General features: G+C 31.8%; 1 protein-coding gene across 1 annotated transcript in view; it reads left to right on the top strand.

Moving 5' to 3' along the window:
- Positions 1 to 10,129, top strand: part of LOC118194750 (uncharacterized) — a 631,198-nt gene extending 621,069 nt beyond the window's left edge. The window contains exon 26 of the mRNA XM_085810543.1: positions 173 to 10,129. Coding sequence (XP_085666669.1) covers positions 173 to 1,537 — 1,365 coding nt within the window. The 3' untranslated portion in view covers positions 1,538 to 10,129. The remainder of the gene's footprint in view (positions 1 to 172) is intronic.
- Positions 10,130 to 22,615: the final 12,486 nt, after the last annotated feature.

A 22,615-nucleotide genomic window follows, 5' to 3' on the forward strand; every position in this document is an offset into this window, starting at 1 on the left:
AGATAATTCCGTGTTCTTCCATAAAATCTTCAAAAAAAAACTAATCAACGTAGTCCTAATAACGTTAAAACAAGTTTATATGTCAGTTTTTATTAGAGCTTTATGAGATGATGCATGTTATATTAATATACTAAATTAATAATAACTTTAATTAGATTTAATTTTTCTGCAGATTATTGATATTTCGAAACCAGAAGAAATGTGGCGGCTTGAATTTCCTGCACCTCCATCTCAGCTCCCTATTTCACTGAGAGTGTCTCCTCAAGAACCCGTCTTCGAAACTATTCCAGAAAGACTGAATGAGGATTTGCCGCTTGCAAGCGAAGAAGAAGAAGAAAATGAAGATAAAATAGACGAAAATTTCCCAGATGAAACGCTGGGGAAAAGCTGCTCTGCAGGAAATGACTGGGAAGTCCGCATGCTTGTCCAGCAGTTTGAACAAAATGTTCGCCAACAAAGTAGGCGGCATTCAAGTGGAGAAGTTCTCACATGGGACAGGGTACTAAATCTAAGAAAAATTGCATCACGAGCTGAGAAGAAATCTCCAGAAAAGGTCCGTTCTCGCACAGGACGTAAATATAGTTTGATTGAAGAGGGTTCTTTACGACAATGGGCCGCCTCTGGATCATCATCCGGTATGGCCCAATCAACTTCGTTCACGAGCTTAATGGGTCCGGATAGTCGCCACGGTTCTTCTACAACCGCGAGTGGCCGGACTGTGCCCAAAAGTGCCCGCCGAAAGAGCTGTGGACAGCATAAGCGCCAAGAACCCCCTTCGGGTCGTAAAAATAGTCTCCCCATCCTTCCCCATTGCAGCTCGATAGGCATGTCGCGTTGGTTAAGCATGGATGACGCCAAATCAGAAGGTTGCAGAAGCCATGATTCCAGTCTTCATACATCCATGTCATCCGAATATTCCCAGGAAACAGTCATAGGTGTAGATTCTAGGTTCTCTTCAGTTGATGATGTCCGGCCATCTGAAGGGGCAACGCTGGGGACGCGATCACCCTCTTCGCCTAACGTCGTAACCGATAGAGAACCACAAACATCCTTTGCCTTTTCGGCAGCTTCAGCTCTGCCTGAATGGCCTTCCAGCCCTTGTCTTCCAACCATACGTGAAGACGAACAGTCCATTGGGGCGGTTGTTGTGCCTTCGGCATCCTCACCATGCAGAAGCCTCAGTCATGATTGTTTGCCACAGATGTCTTTATCGACATTAGTAGGGCAATATCATAGGTCCGGTGCTTCACTTAAGCGTCAAACAGAATCCTTCCATGAACCAAGAACTTTCTCTGCTATGCCGTACCAAAGAGCCTCCGCTAGTGACAGTAAAGTGTCAGACCTGAGATCTCGTACTCAGAGTGGCACCAATGTATCTTTAGACAGCAAATTGTTTTCAAACGGTAAGCCTACTACTAGTTCCTCTGGATCCAGAACTACTTTAAGTAGTTTGGAGCTGGTTAGGAATAATCAGTCTCTTTCTCAGAGCAGCGTGGTAATAGCTATTCCCGAGTACGAACCACTTTTAAGTCCTTAGAGCGATCTTCAGCAAATATTGCTGTTGAATGGTACTGTAAGTAAAGAAGCTCTAATGATATTATGCTGTTGAATGGTTACTATACGTAAAGAAGCTGTAATGAGGTGTCAAACTCATTATTTTCAGACTTCAGATTTCAGCATTTCATTTATAAAACTCAAATGAGAGAATTTGCGAGTATTGTGAATACATTCCATTATGAAAATCGCAGCACCATGGCGCTTCCCGTGCAATAATATTACATAAAACGCTTCTTCAGTTCGAAAATTATTTTATTGGTCTTATAAACAAAAATTTCTAAAAATTAAAATTAAAGAATAGATATAAAACTTAAGTATACTATCTAGACAATGAAATAATAATGTTGAAATTTACCCTTATTTTTTGATGAAATGGATTCATCAGTTAACCTCATAACTGAGTTTAATGATACTCATAATAATAACAGAGTTTAATGATATGTTATTAATTTCATAATAATTTACTATCACTTTAATGATAAAAACAAACAAATTATATTATTTATTTTTCGTCTGTAAGCTTCTAATACTGTTACAAGTTTAATGAATTATCACTATTTATCCTCGTAAGTAAGGCAGTTTCATTAAACTCATACTATAACAATAAACCATTTCCAAACAATATTTCATTTTACAACTGCTACTGCTGTTAGAACCGACTGCGTGATAATTATTTTAATTTTAAATACTTTCATTTCGAAGTTTGTTCAGATTACTAAATGACACCAAAACGTTTCCAAAACAATTTAATTTAGTGCAGCGTTACTTTTATGGCAGTGTGCAGGGAAGTATAAGTCAGTTTAATTACCACATGGCAATGTAAGAGCCTAAATATTTCCTTTTTCAATTACGAAATTAAATCAATGTAATTTTTCTTTAAGGTAAGATTTTGCGCGCTTACTGTTTAATTTAAACAATAAATGATCGAGGAATTAATCATTTCAAGAGAAGAGGGTTAATGAAGATTATCAATTTCTTGGCATTAAAGGTGGAGTATTAATTGATATCGGAAGTCATTGGCAAGTAGGATTAACAAAAGCGCTGGGACAACTTTAAAATGACTCATTGGTATTATTCAAGGTACCTGAATATTTGAAAACTTTAGAATGAAATAGCAATGCGGTGTTTTCAGTATATGTATTTTGTTAAACCTATATGAATAGGTATCAAATATATCAGCATTCGTTTCGCTCTATATAAACCAGTTATAATTTTATTTTTCAAATGACACTTGCATGTGCTCTTTCTTTGTTTTATGCATTTTATTTATAATGTAAAGTATTCATAAAATAATAAAATACAAAAAAAATTATTCTATCTCATGAAACACATTAGAGTAATCATTAAGTAATAACATGCATAAAATTTGCATAACCAGAAGCTCTTTATATCCATTTTGCCAATAATTATTGTTTTAATACGTACTTCTCCATCTAGATAAAAACTGAATTATATGATTCCTTAAAAGTAGGACTTGTTTAGTTTTTATAATTTAAGAAATTTATATGACTTACTAATAGCAGAAACTAGTTTTAAAATTTTCTTTCGCTATTCTGAAAATAGTTTTTAGTTATGGGCATTTTAGACTTTGAAAGTAATAGGGAGTAGCATATTCAATATTTTTGCTATGAAGAAAAGGAAAACCTGTTCAGAAATATTTTCGCATATAACAGTCGTTTGCCTGAACTACATTTATGAAACTTTTACAAATGTTTACGGCCATTGCACTGATTATTAAATAAGAGTTGTTAAAATGAGAATTTGCACATTTTTAAAAGCTTTATTAAATCATAAATAATAAATGTAATAAGATACGCGTTTTTCTAAATTCACAGCTACATCTAGAGCAATGGCTACAGAATACAAATGCAGTTAACATATATCGTGCATAATAACTTAAACCCCTCGAAATAAAGAGAAATTTTATCCAAAGTTCAATGAAATCCGTCCTTTATATATCGCATATGATCTGAAATTATCGAGTTTTAATTTCAAAACATCGGAATGCGGAAGATATTTTTTATAATAAAAAGCTTTAAATCGCCTAATCGTAGCATAACGATTTAAAAGTGAAAAATAAAAGAATCTTGTAAAATATATTTGACATTATGCTTACCTGCAAAAAAAATTATGTCTTAATTTTATTAATGGATTTGAGATGTTCTGAGTTATTTGAATTCATTGAGATTATCATTTGAAAAGTAATTGACTAAAATTAAATTGCTCATTAAATATATAAATGATATCTTTCCAGTAATAAAAACTCAATCTTAGCTTTGGAAGAAACTTTTAAGTATATATCGTTACTCAGCAATATGTTGCTCAAGAATAATAACACATTATAGAAGGTTTTTTTAATGGTAAACATGTTGCGCAATATTTTTTTTTTTTATTTTCAGTAATCGTGCTATTTAAATTAATAAATGTTCTGTCGATTGAATTTAAAAAAAATATAATTTAGTCCAAGAAGATTGAAAAATAAAAAATTTAGGGCCAAACTTCTCTCATTTCTAAGACGTAATTCATTTTAATTACATTCTTAATGCTCCCAATTTGTACTTAACCCTTTACTTAGGTTAAGTACACATTAGCCTTAGTCACTCACAAGGTAGCAGGACGTCACTGTTGTTGGCGATTTATCGCCCTTCTATAGATATGTATCATAAATGACCAAAATCAGAAGAAAACAAGAAATACTTATTTAAATATTTATTGAAATCTGCCACTTAACAAACTGAAATATAACTAAAATCTGCTTTGGAACTTGCAGGGATTAAAGCACAAATAGAAGCTCAAAATATGCACCATACTCGAAATTAGCAAATTAAAAAGCAAACTCATAAGACACAGAACCTCAGCAATTTCATATAGCGAGCAATAACTTTTACTAATGTCTGTTACTTTTGAATAGGTACTACAAAACCATTTTTATTCCCCAAATCATGTCTCATAACCACGGTAATGATAGCTGCGAGAAAAAAGATCAAGATCTGTAATTTGCTACAATCTCATAATTCCCGATGTGTGGTAGACCTCACCAGTTGAAATTAAAACAACTGTGGACTTCAGAAATGTTAAGCTAAATATGTATGTCCAGGCTACCTGTAAAACAATGAGCAATATCAGTACTAATCTAATTCCATTACTTTGTTTACCCAAAAATATGTATATTTTGTAACCGCCTTGAAAGGTTTCGCGACCAATACAGTAAATAATAAGGTAAGAAATAATAAATCGCAATAAGGTAAGAAAAAGTAATTACAGAAGGAATATCTTATTAATGAAAAACATTCAATTTATATTATGAATGGGTGTTTACAATGTTTCAAATAAATAACTGGGAATTTCGCAGTTTCTTTATGATCCAAAACTCTGGCTCCTTTCAGATTCTTAGAAGTATACTTCATTGTTGAGCTTTGTAAAACATACCCTTTTCAGAAAAGAGCTTTTAGTTTTAGAGCAAAAACCATCTGCAAAGAAGGTCTATAAAATTTTTATATTTATCACTTACTAGAATCATAGTCCTTGTTTATTTGAGAAAAAACTCCTCATATTGTAATTCGGTCGTATTCTTTCAGTTCAAGCAAATACCGAAAATGTGAAACCTGCATCATTTTCAAAAGTGCAGTTTTATGTGAAAACATCAAATAAAATTGCAGAGGAACATAAAATTTGCTTCCTCCTCTTTCCAATGTACACCAATTCGAACTTATCTTATTTTTATTCTCTTGCAATGAAATTTATTTTCAAGCACTCTTGATAAGAAAAATTCCAAATGAACATAAAAATTTCATTAAGATATTTCATTTATTAAACTATATTGGTATTGCATTGAATAAAATGTCATTCAGAAATGCATGGACGAAAATGGAATTTACGAATGACAAGGAAAAGTTCATTATTTTTCTGTTAAACTTTGAAAGAAACTAAAATAATAACTCTTACGCCTAGATAGCCTTCAAACAGAATATTTTTTAATTTCCATATTTAATAAATTTACTAAGACTATATTTCAGTATAAATTGCAAGAAAGTTTTTAATTTACAAACGTTACTTAGACAACAATCTGTGAAGCTAATTTCTAGTCAGTAAATGCATGTAAAATTTCCACTGTATATCCGAAATGTTAATATTCCTGATTGGGCGAATTAGCATCAGTATAATCCATTCTAAAAGTGCAACAGATCTCAGATTATCCGATCTATCGGTTATCCGAATTCGTCAAATGCTTGAGCAAATGTTAGATAAGACCACGGGAAATATTTGAATATAAGGTTTAGATGTGGAGCAAAATTCCTCATAAACGTTTAATCGTTGCCATCTATTCAGGCATTTTATCTTCCTTTGATCTCTGTTTCAGACTTATTTCTGTTATTTAATCTGCTTCAATTTTAGACATGAAAAGAACAGATGAGCTTTGAAGAGATATGATTCTTAGTTATGTATTTCTGGTCTTTAAATATTTTCAGCTAAAGACAAATAAATAATTATCAATTATTTTAGAAAAAGAAAAAGCAATTAAAATGGCTTTAAAAACTATATAAAATTAACCACTGACGATATTTATTATGGTTTTAGAATTTCTTTGTTTTCAGTTTGCCGAACGTGTAATTTAACAACAACATGAAATACTAAAACTTAAATTTCTACTTAATCAAAAAATAAGTAAAGTATAATTCGAAGGTAATTAGTTTGCTAGAAATTGACTTTTCATAAATATAAATTTGATTATCCTAATAAATTGATTAACCAAATCCATCCCGATCCCATTTAGAATAAGCGAATCAGATACTCGAAGCTGTTTCGGAATTACAAAGCAATAGCAACCCGAAAACTTATAGAAATAAGTATCTTTTCATAAAAACTGCTACATGTAGTGATAAACTATAATAAACTAATAATAAAATAATGTAATAATAATAACTAAAATAATGTAACATAAGAAAAACTATCCCTGTCCGGGTAATAAATTAAATACAGCTCTTCAATGACATCATTATACGTATGTACAAGTCTGAAGATTATAAGGCATATTATTGCAAGTAAAAGTCCTGCCTTGCTCTCTTACCAAATCATCATTATAAAACGTAAATTACGATTTACCATTTCGTTAAATCTTCGATGAACTTCTAACGCAAAGCTCCCAAGACAGAGTACTTGGCTTCCATCACGCTATTAATACTGATCTATTTTACTAATTAATAACTGTTGACCTTTAAAAATAAGCAAAGAAGCTTAAAGTAAGTAATGTTTTTTCTTTCTAAGTCTTCTGTTTTTGTTGCCGCGAATTTTGAAATTAAAGGAGACAAACAGTTGAACCCATCTTGTTAGCCACTTTGCAGAATAAATGCTAGTTTCCGGGAAGAGTTAATATGATAGATTTTTCTAACGAGCTCTGAAACATGAGAAAAGTGTAAATGTTATATAAGAATTGCTGTTATACACATAGTTTTATAATATGAGAAGTTTTATCCACGATGCTGATTTCTGTATGGCTCTATATAACCCGGAGAATATTGCATCCATTTGAAAACAATGATTTACAAACAATGATTTCAAATGTATTATTTTAAAAAAGCTAATATTTAATTACTGTTATTTTATTGAATGCCGCATGCTGAAAATTAATTGTAGCAGCTATTGTATTAGCCCAAGTATAAGATTATCTCACCACTTGTTAGACAAATCTCGGTCGTTTAAAACGCTTAACAATGAAAGGTTTTTGAAAATGGGGAGAGTATACATAAGACGGAGATACAAGGAAAATTATGTATGAGATGGGCCTCACTTTCTTGAGTTTAATATCCTAAAGATATTATGCAAGAAGGAAAATTAACGTAACTAGATGTTAATACAAACACGAACATATATTTCCTAAATATAAGAATAAAAATTAAAGTGATAATAATCCCAATCATTATTCTCGTCTTCTGCTTGTTTATCTACATTAATGACTCAGAACCAGATTGATAACTGAAGTTTTCTCACACTAAATTAATTCGCTACTTTTCTTTATATAGCTACATTTAATATTAATGCCGAATACGCGAAAAACAATGCCACACCAAAGCAGGAACATATATTTTTTTTAATCTTAGGTTGTGCATATACAATAAGCAGCATAGTGTTTCAAAAACATGAGAACATCCTATGATGGAAATATTATTCTTATGATATGTAGTCTATAAGAACTTGCAGCGGTAATTATACGCGCACAGGATAGAAAAGTATGCAGATTAATTTTTTTTATACAAATTCAATAGATAAACAAGATAAAAACAAGTATTCATTTTAAACACAAGAACAGAGAGCTACAAAACATATTTCCGATCGCAGCAAAAAATTTCAATATATCTAATTCATAAAAGCCCATTTCCGGGCCTATAGCTGCCTGAAGATGATCGATTGGACGCCTTTCAGTCGAATCGAAGAAAATCATCTGGAAATGTTGCCGCGCACTAAGTAATCACTACCATCCCCCTCTGGTCATTAGATTTCGCCTACTTGCAAATCCAAAAGAAAAAATGAATTGTGCGTTACTTTTCTATCTACCCGCATTCTGATTTAAAGAAGTACCTTGCATGCAATACTGAGCATTAGAATATAGAGCTTTTAAGCAATATATTGTAATGCGCAAATACCACACACCATTACAGATTTCCATACATTCCACCGAACAGACATTTAGGACTTCCCCTTGTATTTTTTGTTATCATAAAGACAGTTAAATCTGTCAATTTTTAAAGTGACTATAATCTATATTGATAAAGGAATGCTTCGTAAAAATTGTTCAGAGACAGATTCTCAGAATATACTTAGAAAAAGCATCATAATATAAATTTCGAAATTGAAGATAAAGCACAATGTTTAACGGATGGACGCTTTGCATCCGTTCTGCAGGGAAAAAGTTTTATTTCATCGTGCGTCCCGGGAGCGGGGAAAGAGAGAAATAGAGTTGAATAATGCTTCATCAACAGCTTCATTTTCATAAAATAATATCCGCACTTGTTATATGCAAAACCAAGTATATATTTTTTTTACACGAAACTGTATATTTTTTAAACTTTACATTATTCAAAAAACATTTCCTTACAATTATACAATTTTTACTTTTACAGAAAGATAAAGAATTATTCGACTTTGCTTCAGCAAAGATAAATAATATAACTACATTAAATGCATTATTATTATCATAAAGTTTTCAAAATCTAACAATATATTCAAAAGATTAAAACTATTTTAAATACAGCTTTACTAATCATAGGTTTTTCTCAATATTGTAACGACTTGCATTACATAAGTAAAGGACATTTCAAAAACTGCTCATTAGTATAATTATCATTCGGTTTTATAAATATAAGTACTGCATATCAATGTATGTAAATTTTTCATAATTTAATACAAAAAATCTAGGAAAAGTTTTACACAGTTTACTTGAATTAGATAACGTTGTAAACGTTGAAGATAGAAATGTTTTTTCTAAATTTAGCACACATTTCTAATAAACAGAAAATAAAACATTTTTATTTTAAAATGTTGTTTAAAAATATCTAAATACCGTACTGGACCGAATACATAATGCTTTTCTGCATAAAAAGATATCAATATTCGAAGCTATTTTACAGCGAGAAGAAAGATTTGCTCGTTAAGTCATCGCTGCACTGATTTGAAACTGAAAAGAATTAGAATGACATTTTAACTGGGTAAAACATTATATTCGAACCAATAGGGTAATTTTCCTTTTTTTCTGCTATAATGCTTGATTTGAGTCTGTACCTAAGCAATTTAACGCCCTTATAACATTTGAACTTACAAAATTGATGCTATTCGTATTTTAATCTGTTAAGAACAAGAATGTACTGTATTGGTAATACAATATCAGAAAACCAATAACTTCTTTAATGCGTTATGATTGACTTTCATATTTTATGCTTACTTTGCCAATAAGAGTCACACAAAATGCAAACTTACAAAAAGAGCGAAATTTGATGATTTATAAAGCATAATTCGTATCTCTTGAACCTTTGACGAGAATACCCAATAACGAATTTTTTTTTTTTTTTTTAATTTTTGGCAAATTATGAATATTATGGACATTTCAAGATAATTAGTAACGTGTCATGGCAATTAATATAATACTCATTTGAGAAGGCAGAATATATGTTTGAAGAGATAAAGGATAATAAATTAAGATGCTGTAAAACTCTACAAACACTTTGAAATTACTATCAGCAACATTTTAGATGAGTTAAGAGGTTTGTTAATGAGTTAATTAAGCAAGAAAGCAATTAATTGTGAAAACAAGACAGTTTACAATGATATCAACTTACATAATATTTCGAGTGAAAACTGTTTTCCATGTTTCTCCATGAATTATATCTTATAAAATTTAAATGAAATTATGTTTACAAAAATGACAATGTTGAAGTAAAAATTTCTTATCTAATTTCTCGACTGAATTTGTTTTTGGAAGAAAAAGACCTTCTGTGATGTGAAAAAGATGGAACATTTTATGTAAATATCATAATAAATGTACAGTTGGATAAATAAACTATTCTATTATTCATGGAAATAGTCTGTAGTTGTTTTTGCTTTTTCAGAAAATTTTTTGGATAAAAATACTTATATTAATATTGTAATAATATGGATTAAAATATAAGAAAACAGTTTAAAAAGTCAAGAAGGTTTACATCTAATATTAATTTACTTCGGTTTCCCAGAATAAAACTGTAAAGGAAACTTTATTTTCAGAAATACCCTACATTACAGATAACATTTAGATATCACATTTCGATAATATAATGGGATTGAAATGTAACGCGATAGAGACTGTTCCAAAACATATTAAACAAAAAAGTTTGGGAGACATTAAATAATGAAACAAATTCACTTGGTTTTCTTTTTAGTACTACTGGACTTTTAAAGACAAATAGCAATTATGTTCCTGTATGGAGATGGTCACTTTAGCGAATATTTCTGTTGGTGATGTTTAGTACTGATGTTTCTGTTTCCAGAAGTACTAGTCAATTTTAGAGGTGATAGCCACAAAATATTTCAAAGCATTTGATATAAAAATATATGCTTTATTACTTCGTCTGTTCCCAGCTAAGATAGTCGATTTATTAATATTACAGATTTTAAAGAAAAATTATTGCACAGATAATGGAAAAATCTTTGCCCACGTCACTCAATTTCAGCTTTAGACATGGGTAGCTCTTTATACAGTTGCTATACATATTTTGGAAGTTCGTATTTTATTGGAAAATTAGTTATCAGATAATTCTTCTTCATCATGCTACCTTTTTGTAAATGCTCATTTTTTCGAGCTTCCTTTCATTCTTCAATATTCACAAAAAGTAACGCATTCAAAATTTTGTAAATGATTTAATATGCTTATTCCTTTTGAGAATTAAACGGAATTGAAATAAAATCCCACAATTTTTTTCACAAATCCTCTTTTTACGTTCATAAACTGTTTTTATGCTTTTGTGGACTTATTTCTTTCAAGTACAAAATATAGGTCCAAAATAAACGATTTCGTTTTACTACTGATTGTACACATCTGTATACAATCAATAGCAAAACGAAATCGTTTGCTTTTGATTGTATCTCAATGATTGTATACAGCGACGCTAAGAAAACTGCTGTTGAGTATCTACAAACTCGGGAAGTATTTAGAGAATCCGTCGTGCTTATTGTTCTAAAAGTTCACACGATCAGGGACGTCTGATCCTGTATCAATATACTATTATTTACCACAATATTCTGTTATTACAAAATTAATGCCAAGAACATTTTCCGACTGCCTTGACTAAATATCAGCAGGTATTATCTTCAAACTCTCCTGGTCAGTGTCGGCTGTCAAAGATGCTTCAGATCTCTGCCATGTTGATATGGATTCTATTCATCCATTAATACTAGATGCTATAGCAGACTGAATTCTAAGCTTTCAGTAAGTCATGCTAATAACTCTACTCTAGTATTGAATAGCTTTTATAATATGCTAAGAGGAGTTGCAGTGTTGAAAGTGATAAAACTAATTTTGACAGTACTAACTTGTGTCCTTGTAACTTCGGGAGAGTGCAAAATGTCGAACATTTGTGGTTCTGCTGTTAAAAGCTTACGAAAGGAAGAAAAGAATTCATTTCTCAGTTAAATTATTTATATATTATGTTTTCTTCCTCTCTATATGTGCTTGTTCAAAGATAATATGGCATTATGTTCTTTCTGTATATTTATTTCTTACATTTCATCTGTGAATTTGCAACTTTATTTTATTTTGTGTTCTGTTGTTGTATTCGTTTTTTTACTTATCTCCACCCCCACCTTAGCTGGCGGGCACTTAACCGACTTAAGCTCGGCCACTACTAAGGACGGAATTGGTGACCACTTTAAAATTTTTGGAATTGATTCCACTTGGCCGGAATTGAAAGCACCTAATAGGTGGGCCACCGTTACCTCTTGTGAATGGACGGAAAATTACAGCCATGCCTTCTCTGGGATTCGATCCCGAGGCCTTTGTAATTACTTATCTCTGTAATTTTTGTGTAATACTACGTAGGAACAATCCCTTTCAATATTCTTAAAATAAATAAATAAAAATAATAATATCCAATAGCGGTCGTGTAATTACAGTTTGAAACCACGCGATATTTACAAGTTGAATCTACTCTCCAAGTAATATATTCAAGTGATTTATTCTATAAAGGTGTGGTAGTACAAAAGTTGCAAGATGAAAATAGGTGTTAAACTTTGCGGACATATGCGTTTAGTTCATCCGATTTTTTAATAACTCGTTTTTTGATGTCCGGGTAGGGTCAACGAACATATTTATTCTATTTCTACTGACTCGTGTTTAATTTATTATTTGTTGAGAAATATTTGGACATATAACCAAAAGATGGCTTTCCAAGTCCATGTAGTATATCTATTGATCTACTTAATTTCTTCCTGTCTGGACACTTGACTATGTAAAATTTGACGAGTAATTCAGTTTTTCTTCGTTTTAGTAATATAATTGAATCTTAGAAATATTGGGATGGTACCACTAAGTCTCCCTTTCAAGCTTTGTAACTAACTAGGTTTAGGCTTCGTGCGTACTTTATGTATACCTTATTTACCTTACGTATAATTATTTAAGTTGATTGATGATTACGTATATCTTACGTATAATTATTTAAGTTGATGGCATGAGATGATTATTCAGCTTTTAATTAAAAGTTGAATAATCATCTCATGCCATGCACCATCTTTATTCATTTCATTTTGACAGTTTCGATTTTGATCGATTTCCTACAGAGGTGCACTGGCCGACAAAAATCTAACTAATATTTTTAACTAGTGCTTTCATTTTTTGGATTAGCACTTTGTGGGAAGACAGCAAAACAGTAAATCTCTTTGATAACTTGCTAAAATGGAGCAGAAAACGCTGAGTAAAAAAATAAGCACATCTATGTGCTTCTGTAAAACAAATTATTAAAAGTATAGATGAATATTTAGAAGAAGAAAAACAAGAGGACTTTGTTGTTTGACCCGTAAATTTTTAAAATTTTGTTAATATTCAGGCTTCTAATAGCTTTCATTGGAGATATAAAGCAAGCCTTTTTTACAGATTGCCATCCATGAAAAGGAACAAGACGCAACCAGGTATGAAACCATTTCTCCTGACATATATAGGTTCATTAGAATTTTATTTGGTATAAATAGTAGTCCGTTTCTATTAGCCGCCACCATTAAACATCACCTGAAAAATATACAGAATTTTATCCTACAACGGTTAAACTTTTGAATGAGAACCAGAGACATAGCTAGGATTTCTAGTGCCCAGAGACAACTGAAGATTTCGCGCCCCTCTTGTTTGCTAAGAACGGAAAATATTTAGTTCTAAAATTTCGTAACAGCAATTTGGCGCCCGGGGACAGATGTCTAACCTTGCTTCCTTCTATTTATGCCCCTGATGAGAACGTTTATGCAGATGATGTGATTGGAAGACAACTGATAATCCATGAAGCATTAACTACCACTTTAGATCAGTCCAGATTTTTAAGTAAGCAAGCATGCAGCTTCACAAGTGGCCTACTACTCAGAATAATTACATGAACAAGCACGGTGCCGGATGCATGAAAAACAAAATGCAAAAGTCATTTTTCCCACCCAGGTACGATCACTAAAAATGTTGTAATTAACTAGCCCTTAAGAGTCTATTTTCAGCTTGGGAGTTATTTAATTAGTTACGGTTTCACCTGTCTGTTTCTGTGTCGATATTTTTAGATACCGTAGCAGAAATAGAACATTATTAGAATTTTATATCGTTGTTGCAAAATATTTTTTTTTAATGTTATTTATTTGGATTTCGCTTAAAAAGCATACAAGCCTATCTTTCTTACTGTAATTCACTTCCTGATAATTATTCTAAGAACAGGTTTAAATATGATTTTGAAATAATTAAACAAAATTAAAAAGAGTTTTTGGAAATGATAAAAAAATACATATAAATTGTGCCAGAAGACATAACGTAATTAAGTATCAGAATTTGATTTAATGATATAAAATTTTATTTCCAAAAAAATTAAAATTAAGATAAAAAATAATAAAAGGTTTTATTAATAGTTACTAATATGCCGAATCCAAGTTCATGCTTCCTCCTCCTCCCTCTTCTTCCATAAAAACTAAATAAATAATATGTGTTCTATTCTAGAAGAAAATTACTTTAAACAATCGGTTTCCTAAATTTTATTTACTGTTTGCAATTATATGTTTAAAAAATCTTAGGGAAGAAGATTTGTTGGTTGTTTTAATTTAATCGTAAGGAAGAAAAAAAAAAAAAAAAAAAAAAAAAAAAAAGACTTTCCAATATCCTGGAGGTTACAATTAAACTGCCGCCATCTAGTGACAAAAACAAAAGTTAGAACTTCGACGATTCAAACTACACTCGAAAATTTGTGACAATTCAGCTTCAGAAGATAGAAATATAATTAAATGCTATATAATAACCATGTTATAAAGAATACAGTTTTATGTAAAGCTAGATTAAAAATAACATGTTTTACAATATAATATCTAGTTTAATTAACTATGTAAAACTTCTCATTTATGAAAGGCAGTTTGTTCTTCCAAAAATTGTTTTTATACTTCAGATAACTTAAAACATTAAATTTAAAGCATAATTTAACGATGTATATTACATTTCATAATAGTGCTAAATCATTTAATAAGGCAAAATAAAACGTATAAATCACTGCAGAAAGAGTCAGCAATTTCGAAATACTTTTGCAAATCTTTAAAATCTCTTCCTGAAAGTACATGCAGTTTATTCTACATCCAACTAATCTAAAATATGGGATAAGTAAACGGCGCAGATTTTATAACCTGGTTGTATTCAGCTAAAATAACACGTCGAATAACGATTATTGGAGGTGTTAAGGCAATAAGAATCAGAGGAATTTTCCTAAATTTGCAGAGGTAGTTTTGAAGGTTTAAACATAGAAAAACGTTTTTTAAACATAGAAATGCTTCTTCAGCTGCAGAAGTGCAAAGGGTTTGAACACTTCAAGTTAGTGTTATTATTTAGCACAAAGTACTATAAAAACTGATATCCATATTTTCCCCAAATTTTTTCATTTTATTTTTTGCCCCATTTTTCGCTATTTTTCCATAAAGGCATAGGGAAAAATAAAAGAAATTTTGCAATATTTTAAAATAAAGCAGTACTGCAAAATAATAATATAGGAACCGCTATTAAAAGAACATGATTTTTCCACAGCAAACAATGCAGCATTAAATCCGGTATGGAAAGAAGTTCAACGCTTAAGAACATCTGACCAAGCTTTTCCTTAATAAAATAATGCAATTAAAAATTTATAGATAGTTATGCTCTGTTGAATGCTATAGTATATTAAACTCCTTTAGTTCTGATTAAATTTTTATTGAATGATTACATTCAAATTAAACCGAATAATTGCTTTCCTCTTTTATTTGTTGTTAGTGCAAAAGTAATTTCAAAATTATATATTGAGAAATTTTGAAGCTTTACAAAATTCTTGAAATTTCAAACAATTTCGTTAGCAGTAGCTCCATAATGTGGTCCAAGTCGTATCAATATTTTGGGTGGCTGATAAACAAATACGAATAGTTAATTATTCAAACAGGAACAACAGGTATTTCGTACAACATGTATGAACATTTTATGAAAAACACCTCAATTTGAAATCAGCAGGAACTTAAAAACTATGCATGTATTAAAAATAATGTAATTTTATTTTATTTTCAGTAACTTCTAAAACGGATTAGCTATCCTTTTTAGTTCCTTGTACGAAGTAAAGGAAGAACTGTAATCGCGAAAAATTTCGGGTATCCTATTTCAACGGAAATATCCATTCTGATCGTTTCCGAATCCCTTCGGACGATGTGTTTGCCATGACGTCTGTACATACGGACAGAATAAAGGACTTTTTTCCCCCAACACGTATTGTAAAATGGATTCAAAAGGTATTTTTTCCGTGATATATGTAGGTATGTATCGCGCGTAACTCATAATCCATTAGCCGCAGGATGTTGAAATTTTGTATATAAAACTGCTGTAATACCTAGTTATGAATCTCCTTTTTTATTGCAATCGGCAGTACCGAATGTGTACGTGTGTTTCAGCAAATCGGTTACAAACTTTAAGGAGAGGTAGAGTACACCTAGATGATGGAAAAAAAAACAGCAATGGCTGGTCGGAAATGCTTACCTGGAGCGGTAATGACGACACAAAACACAAGAGAGGAAGGACACGAATAGGGTGAGAATATATCGTTACGTGCTCACAGTTTCATAAGAGATTGAATGCACAAGTCCGATAAGAGCTTAGTAAAATTTATCCTTATCAAAAGAAATATAACAGAAGGCCGGAATTTTTCTCGGAAATATGTGTACAATTGTCTACAATATCACGCAGTAATAATCAGTAGTTATACTTTAAACTACTAAAAATGTTAAATAGAACGCAAAGCACAGAGAAAGCTAATCTGATAAACAATAACAACAGCAGCAACAACTGACTCGGGCATTTTTATAGCTTTTCTCTCGGTCGCGTGAGACTTCCAGTAATTTCTTTGCTTCTCGAGATTTCTGGAAACCAATAAGAGGATGGAATTACGGTTACAGCTGACACAGTAGTCAATTACATTTATTCAATTTCAATACAAATAAAAGAGATATCGATTTATTTAATGTTAAATGCACGTGCTCTTATATTTTTACTTTTTCGGCGTAGCTTTCTCTTAAAATTTATCACGCGCACGGGGAAATAAAACAATTTTAATTATAATTCTTCTAAAATTAGCTATCTAAATACAAAATTCGTAATAATATGTTTCTTATGCTTAGTGCAGCGGAAAACAAGAAAAAGAGTAAAAACAGACAATCGTCATCAGCGGAAAACAAGAAAAAGAATAAAAACAGACAATCAAACATCAAAACAAGACAAAGAATAAAAACAAACAAAAATCGTCTGTCAATAGAAACAGACAATCGTCAAGTTACGTTCGAAACGTATCCTCAACATTAGTCCGGTCCATTGGCCAGCAAGATGGGCCGACCACACTTGCATTGACTACTTCCTCCACGGGTACGGTCAAGACATTGGCGTACAAAATCCCCATTAGAAGTGCTGAGGAACTTGTCGCACGCATCGTGGCAGCTGCTAGGGAAATCCGGGACATGCCCGGTTATTTTCCAGAACATCAGATCTTCCAGGTACCGGAGATGTAAGACCTGCATCAGGTTCCAGGGTCGTAATTTCGAACACCTTCTTTGATGACAATCGTTGTCTATTTTTGGTCTTATTTCTTGATTTCTGCTATGCTAAGCATAATAAACATGCTTCCTCACCCTGTTCATGTTCTTCCTTTCCTATGTCTTGTGTTGCCATTACCGGGACAGGGAAGCCTTTGCAACCATGCACTGCTATGTGATTGTTCATCATCTAGGTGTATCTCTCCTAAAAGTTTGTAATCGATTTGCTGAAACACTCTGTACGTGTAGATATATATATGTATACAAAGTAAGAAATTTAGAACCAAATTTTTCACAAAGCTGCAAAAATTAACCAATCATAGACAAAAAGTAAGAAGCTTACAACCATATCAGTAAAATCCAGAATTCCCAATAAATATGTAAAACAATACCAACCAGTAGTCACCAAACCAGAAGAGTTCCCGAAAACTACATATATGTGAAATACAAAATATTGTATTTCACAGATCTGTAATTTTCGAGAATTTGGTGACGATTGGTTAATATTTTTATATATGTAATATGATGGAGACAGGGCCGGGACGAGGGTGAGGCAGGTGAGATACTTGCCTCAGCTGAACAAATAGAAGGGGCGCCAAATTAGCTATTCGATCAAAAATTCAGAAATTTATTTTTAAAACTTACGATTTTTAACTTTTAATTTCGGAATACATCAGTGAATATTATTAAAGGAATTTTGGGTTATAAACAATCTAGCTAAAAAAAGAAGAAAAATACTAATAGCATTAATTTATTCTCAAAAGACACGAGCTTTCACAGTAGTGTATATAATATTTTCTAACACTGAAATTTGTTACTAATAGTAGCTATAAGGAACAAACTACACTTTTGTTAACGAATTGTATAGATAAAACGTTCATAGAAAATATATTATACTGCCGACATTAGTTGTTCTTTGCTCTCTTTACTTAGTCATAACAAACTTGCCTAAGTCCACTAACTGAACACAGACAGCGATATAACTGCTGAGTTTTGCAATTTCATAAACGCCTTCTGGAATAACAACCGAAGAATACAAAAGGGTGATCGAAAATGAAATGTACAATATTATTAGTTATTGCACTTTTTCACCCTTTTTTTTTTCTTTCTTTCTTTTTTTTTTTTTTTTAAATAAAATTTTCCAATAAACGAGGTGCATGAATCGAATTTTTTGTCTTGTATTCATACTCATGATGCGCGGGAACTGTCTGGATTGCTTCATTTAAAGTTATTTCTGAAGCATATGCTGAAAGATTAAATAAATTGGTTCATTCTTTACCAATTAATATAAAAGTAAGTTTAAAATTTTGAGTACTTTGTGGAAGATTTAAGACAAACTGTTCTGGCTAATTCTAATGTAATTAATTGATTTTGACGTAACAAATATCTTTAAAAAAAATTAGTTTTGTTCCGTTGACTCTAACGGGATCGATACAAAAATATATGCTTCTAGCTAAAAAAATTTGAGAAATGTTCGTTGCTGTGAATAAAAATTAATGATAAACATCTGTCATAGTCGCAAAATTTAACACATAGAAGTTTCTTGAGTTAATTGATGAGGCGCAATAAAAGTAAAGATAAAATATGAAGTATCCTTATATCTTGTTAATTTAAAAATTATGCTTTTATTGCCGAGATATCATGAGATTGTTAGAAAAAAAAAGTGTCTGACAGCCAAACTATTGGCATATTTAAATTAGATGGCATATAAATTTGTGCTCAAGCTCCAATAAACTTTTCGTCCGGGGTTGATAGTTTAACTGATGAAAGATTCCGTGAATATTAAAGACTGATATCTCATATCTGAGGCCTTTTTAAAAGTGAATTTTCTAAAGATTGGAATCTACGCATAGCTAATTGTCTCGAATCTCCAAGCTGAGAATGAAACTGTAATTTCACAGTATATACACCACTTTCCTCCCTCGTAAATGTACATTTGAAGTAATTTCACATGCTCTCTTCGATTTGGTAAGTATGTCAAACATAGGTACAGCACCTAATTTCCAGTCAGACAGCAACTGATCAGTTTCCACTTGTATAGTATTCACACAGATATTAGGATTAACCTCTGTTGAATTATTCACACTATCTGAAATATCCATCCTAGTTCAGAACGAGAGGCTACTGGTTTACCTTCTTCGCATTTAATCGTTTCCCCCTTCAAAAAGGGTAAATCGATATCTACACCTAAAAGAATATCAACAGGCCCACTCTTGTAGAGTGTTGGATCTGCTAACATTATATCATACCGCCTGATGCAATCTCTGTGGGTCCTAAATTCTGCAACCCGGTGTGGCCATACGAGCCCTGGAGCTGGTTCTGGGTTTATGTGAATAACAAATCAGTTATTCTTAATTCAAATAGCCCTAAATGTAATCTTTAGGTCTATGAGTATCATCAACAAAATCTATTTTTAGCATATGGAAAAAAAATTTGGGTAAATTTTTCCTCGTCAATATTTTTTAGCGCGTTTAAGTTAAATCTGTAATCATCACCAAGCATGATGTCAACATAAAAGGTTACCATACTCCTTTATTATTCAAATACTAACATAAAAAAATTGTTTAGGCATCGCTACATGAGTCATTACTCAAGTTGTCATGTTTTGATAAACATGCGGTGTTGAAAGGAAAGTATAATAAATAATGATTCGCTAGGTTGGCGTCACATCAACGATGTAGCCATGTGGAATGTTTCGGTTTGAGATGTGTGCCAAGCAGATACGCAGCAATGGAGCCAAATTACTGATTGTACAAATTTATGCTAAAATGATTATTTCTTCAATAACAAGGTGTTTTATTTAGTGTCGTAGCGAAATTAAAAATCGGGATTCTACAGATGTTTTATTATGCGCGGAGGGGGAAATCAAATGCGCATACATACATAAGCCTAAAAGAAAAACATTGATGGTGGTTTTGAAGTCCGGATTTTAGATCATTCCGATAATGGACACTGGATTTCGGACTTTGTACTGTATATTTCCCATGCCTTTCGGCTAGAGGGTGCTGTGTATGCTCCATTAGCTAAGGGCACTCCATTAAGATGTTAAAGGTGCAAGACATGGAAGGCAGAGATGCCTAATAATATAGCTTCAACTATTTGAAATTGTTATATTTTCTTGTAAATAAATTTTGTTGTTTGCAAAAACCTCTCTGGATGCATCATTAGATGGTGGTGTGGTGGTGTATTTAATTATGGCAAAGCACACTAGGGCTAACTGCCTAAAGGGTGGGATGCCTTCGTGGAGGACTTTCTAAGGGAAACTGGCTCGTATACATGTTACACATGGGGAAAACCACGAAAACACCCATGCAGCCAGCCCGTTCACGGGATTCAAACCTTGGACCGAACTACCAGTGTTCAGCAACTTTACCGCTTGGCCACTTGGGCCTGGATGCACCATTAGAAGCTTTGAATCATTAGATGCAAAACCATGGAATTTGAGCTTGGAGATTTTCTTTCACAGTAGCCATTATTATAAAAAGCGTTAATAAAACCTTCATAATTCCAGATGTATGTCCAAAACATTATAGTCTGACATGTAGAATAATGACCAAAATGCTGCCTAGACGGTATAGTGGTTAGGGAAACCTGACTGCGATACCAAAGAACCTGGGTTAGAATCCCGGAGAAGACATGGTTGTAACTGCATGTCCCTTCATAGAAAGCGATGGTGGTTCACCTATTAGGTACCTTCATAATAAAGAGACCACCACATTAGGCCTTGTATAGAATAATGGACTGTGTTACACTGTAACTGTTCACAATCTGCCATTGGAAAAAAAAAAGTAATGACAAAAATTTGAAAGTTATCGCACCCCCCAAAAAAAAGGAAAAAAAAATGAACACAAAATATTTAATAATTACTAAACATAATATGCATATTTTCTAAATTTCTCAAGGTAGTTCAGTCCGAGGTTCGAATCCCGCGAACGGGCTGGCTGCATGGGTGTTTTCGTGGTTTTCCCCATGTGTAACGTGTATACGACCCAGTTTCCCTTAGAAAGTCCTCCACGAAAGGCATCCCTCCCCTTAGGCAGATAGCCTTAGTGTGCTTTGCCGTAATTAAATACACCAACACCAACACCTAAATTTCTCAAAGTTCCTTTTGTTTAAATTTTTTAGTAATTCACAACATTTGATTTTCTTTTGGTTTTGAATTTTACTATATCCATGCCTATATAGATGATGAAACACAAATTGAGTAATTGAAGAGTTAGGTTTGGAGGCAACTTCCCCTTGATAAGATCTGTCTCTTGCCTGCTCAACAACAACTAATGTATATTAATTTTGTCTTAAAAAAAATTTTTTTTAATTAACACATTCACCGTGGCGCCGGTACCTTGGGACCAGCAGTGAACTTTCCGTGTGGCCGGCATTGGTCCTTGGGGACCGGCACTGGAATTTTTGTTTGGCTGGCATCGCTCTGCGGGACCAACATTATTAAAGTTAAAAAATAAATATAGTTTCAATGAAATGTTATCGATCAAATTTAGTTTTAATGAAATGTATTGAAACATTCTAAACAAAAATGCGGCTTAGCTCGCTGTCGGCTGAACGGAAAGGACAGCAAATTTGGCACCGCGCTCAACGTGTTAATTAAAAATTTATTTATTTAAAAAAATTTTTGGAATATTATATATTTATTCATGGTTTTAGATACTTGCACTTAATTTAGATATGCTCTCACAATTTAAATGATATTGTAAAATAATTCGCAGCAATAATTAATCATTTATTTGTATGTAATCAAAATTTCATGATTTAAAAATTTTAATTTTGATTAACGTTAAATTTGCTTTATACGAATAGAGAATGTTTCTTAAATTTATATATATATATATACATATATAATTTTAAATAAATAAAAAAATTTTAATGTAGATAATTTTGTCTACACTTTTATCACCAAAATCACATATTCAGAGAAATGTTATATGAAATTTAAGATGTGCAAAGACTTCAAGTAGTACATAAAAATAACACCTTGCTTCCCAACACTTCCAGTTTTGTGTCATGCACGCCTAAACTATGGATTTTGAATAATCATGGAAGAATTTATAACAAGCAATAATTTCAGATTTATTCTCAAACATTTTAAATATTCTCATTTACACCAAACAAACAATAATTGTATAACATAATTATTAAGATCAGAGAACACTAATTTTGAAATGAATGCTTATATATTTTTAAAATAGCTATCAGTTTATTTCCCTTTCATCTGTCATACAAATATTTATGCATGCTTTTTGTTTATATTTTTATTAAGTATTTATAT

This window comes from Stegodyphus dumicola, chromosome 2 (assembly GCF_044657685.1).
Source record: "Stegodyphus dumicola isolate Sdum_Otavi_A_Nest chromosome 2, ASM4465768v1".
Lineage (NCBI taxonomy): Eukaryota > Metazoa > Arthropoda > Arachnida > Araneae > Eresidae > Stegodyphus > Stegodyphus dumicola.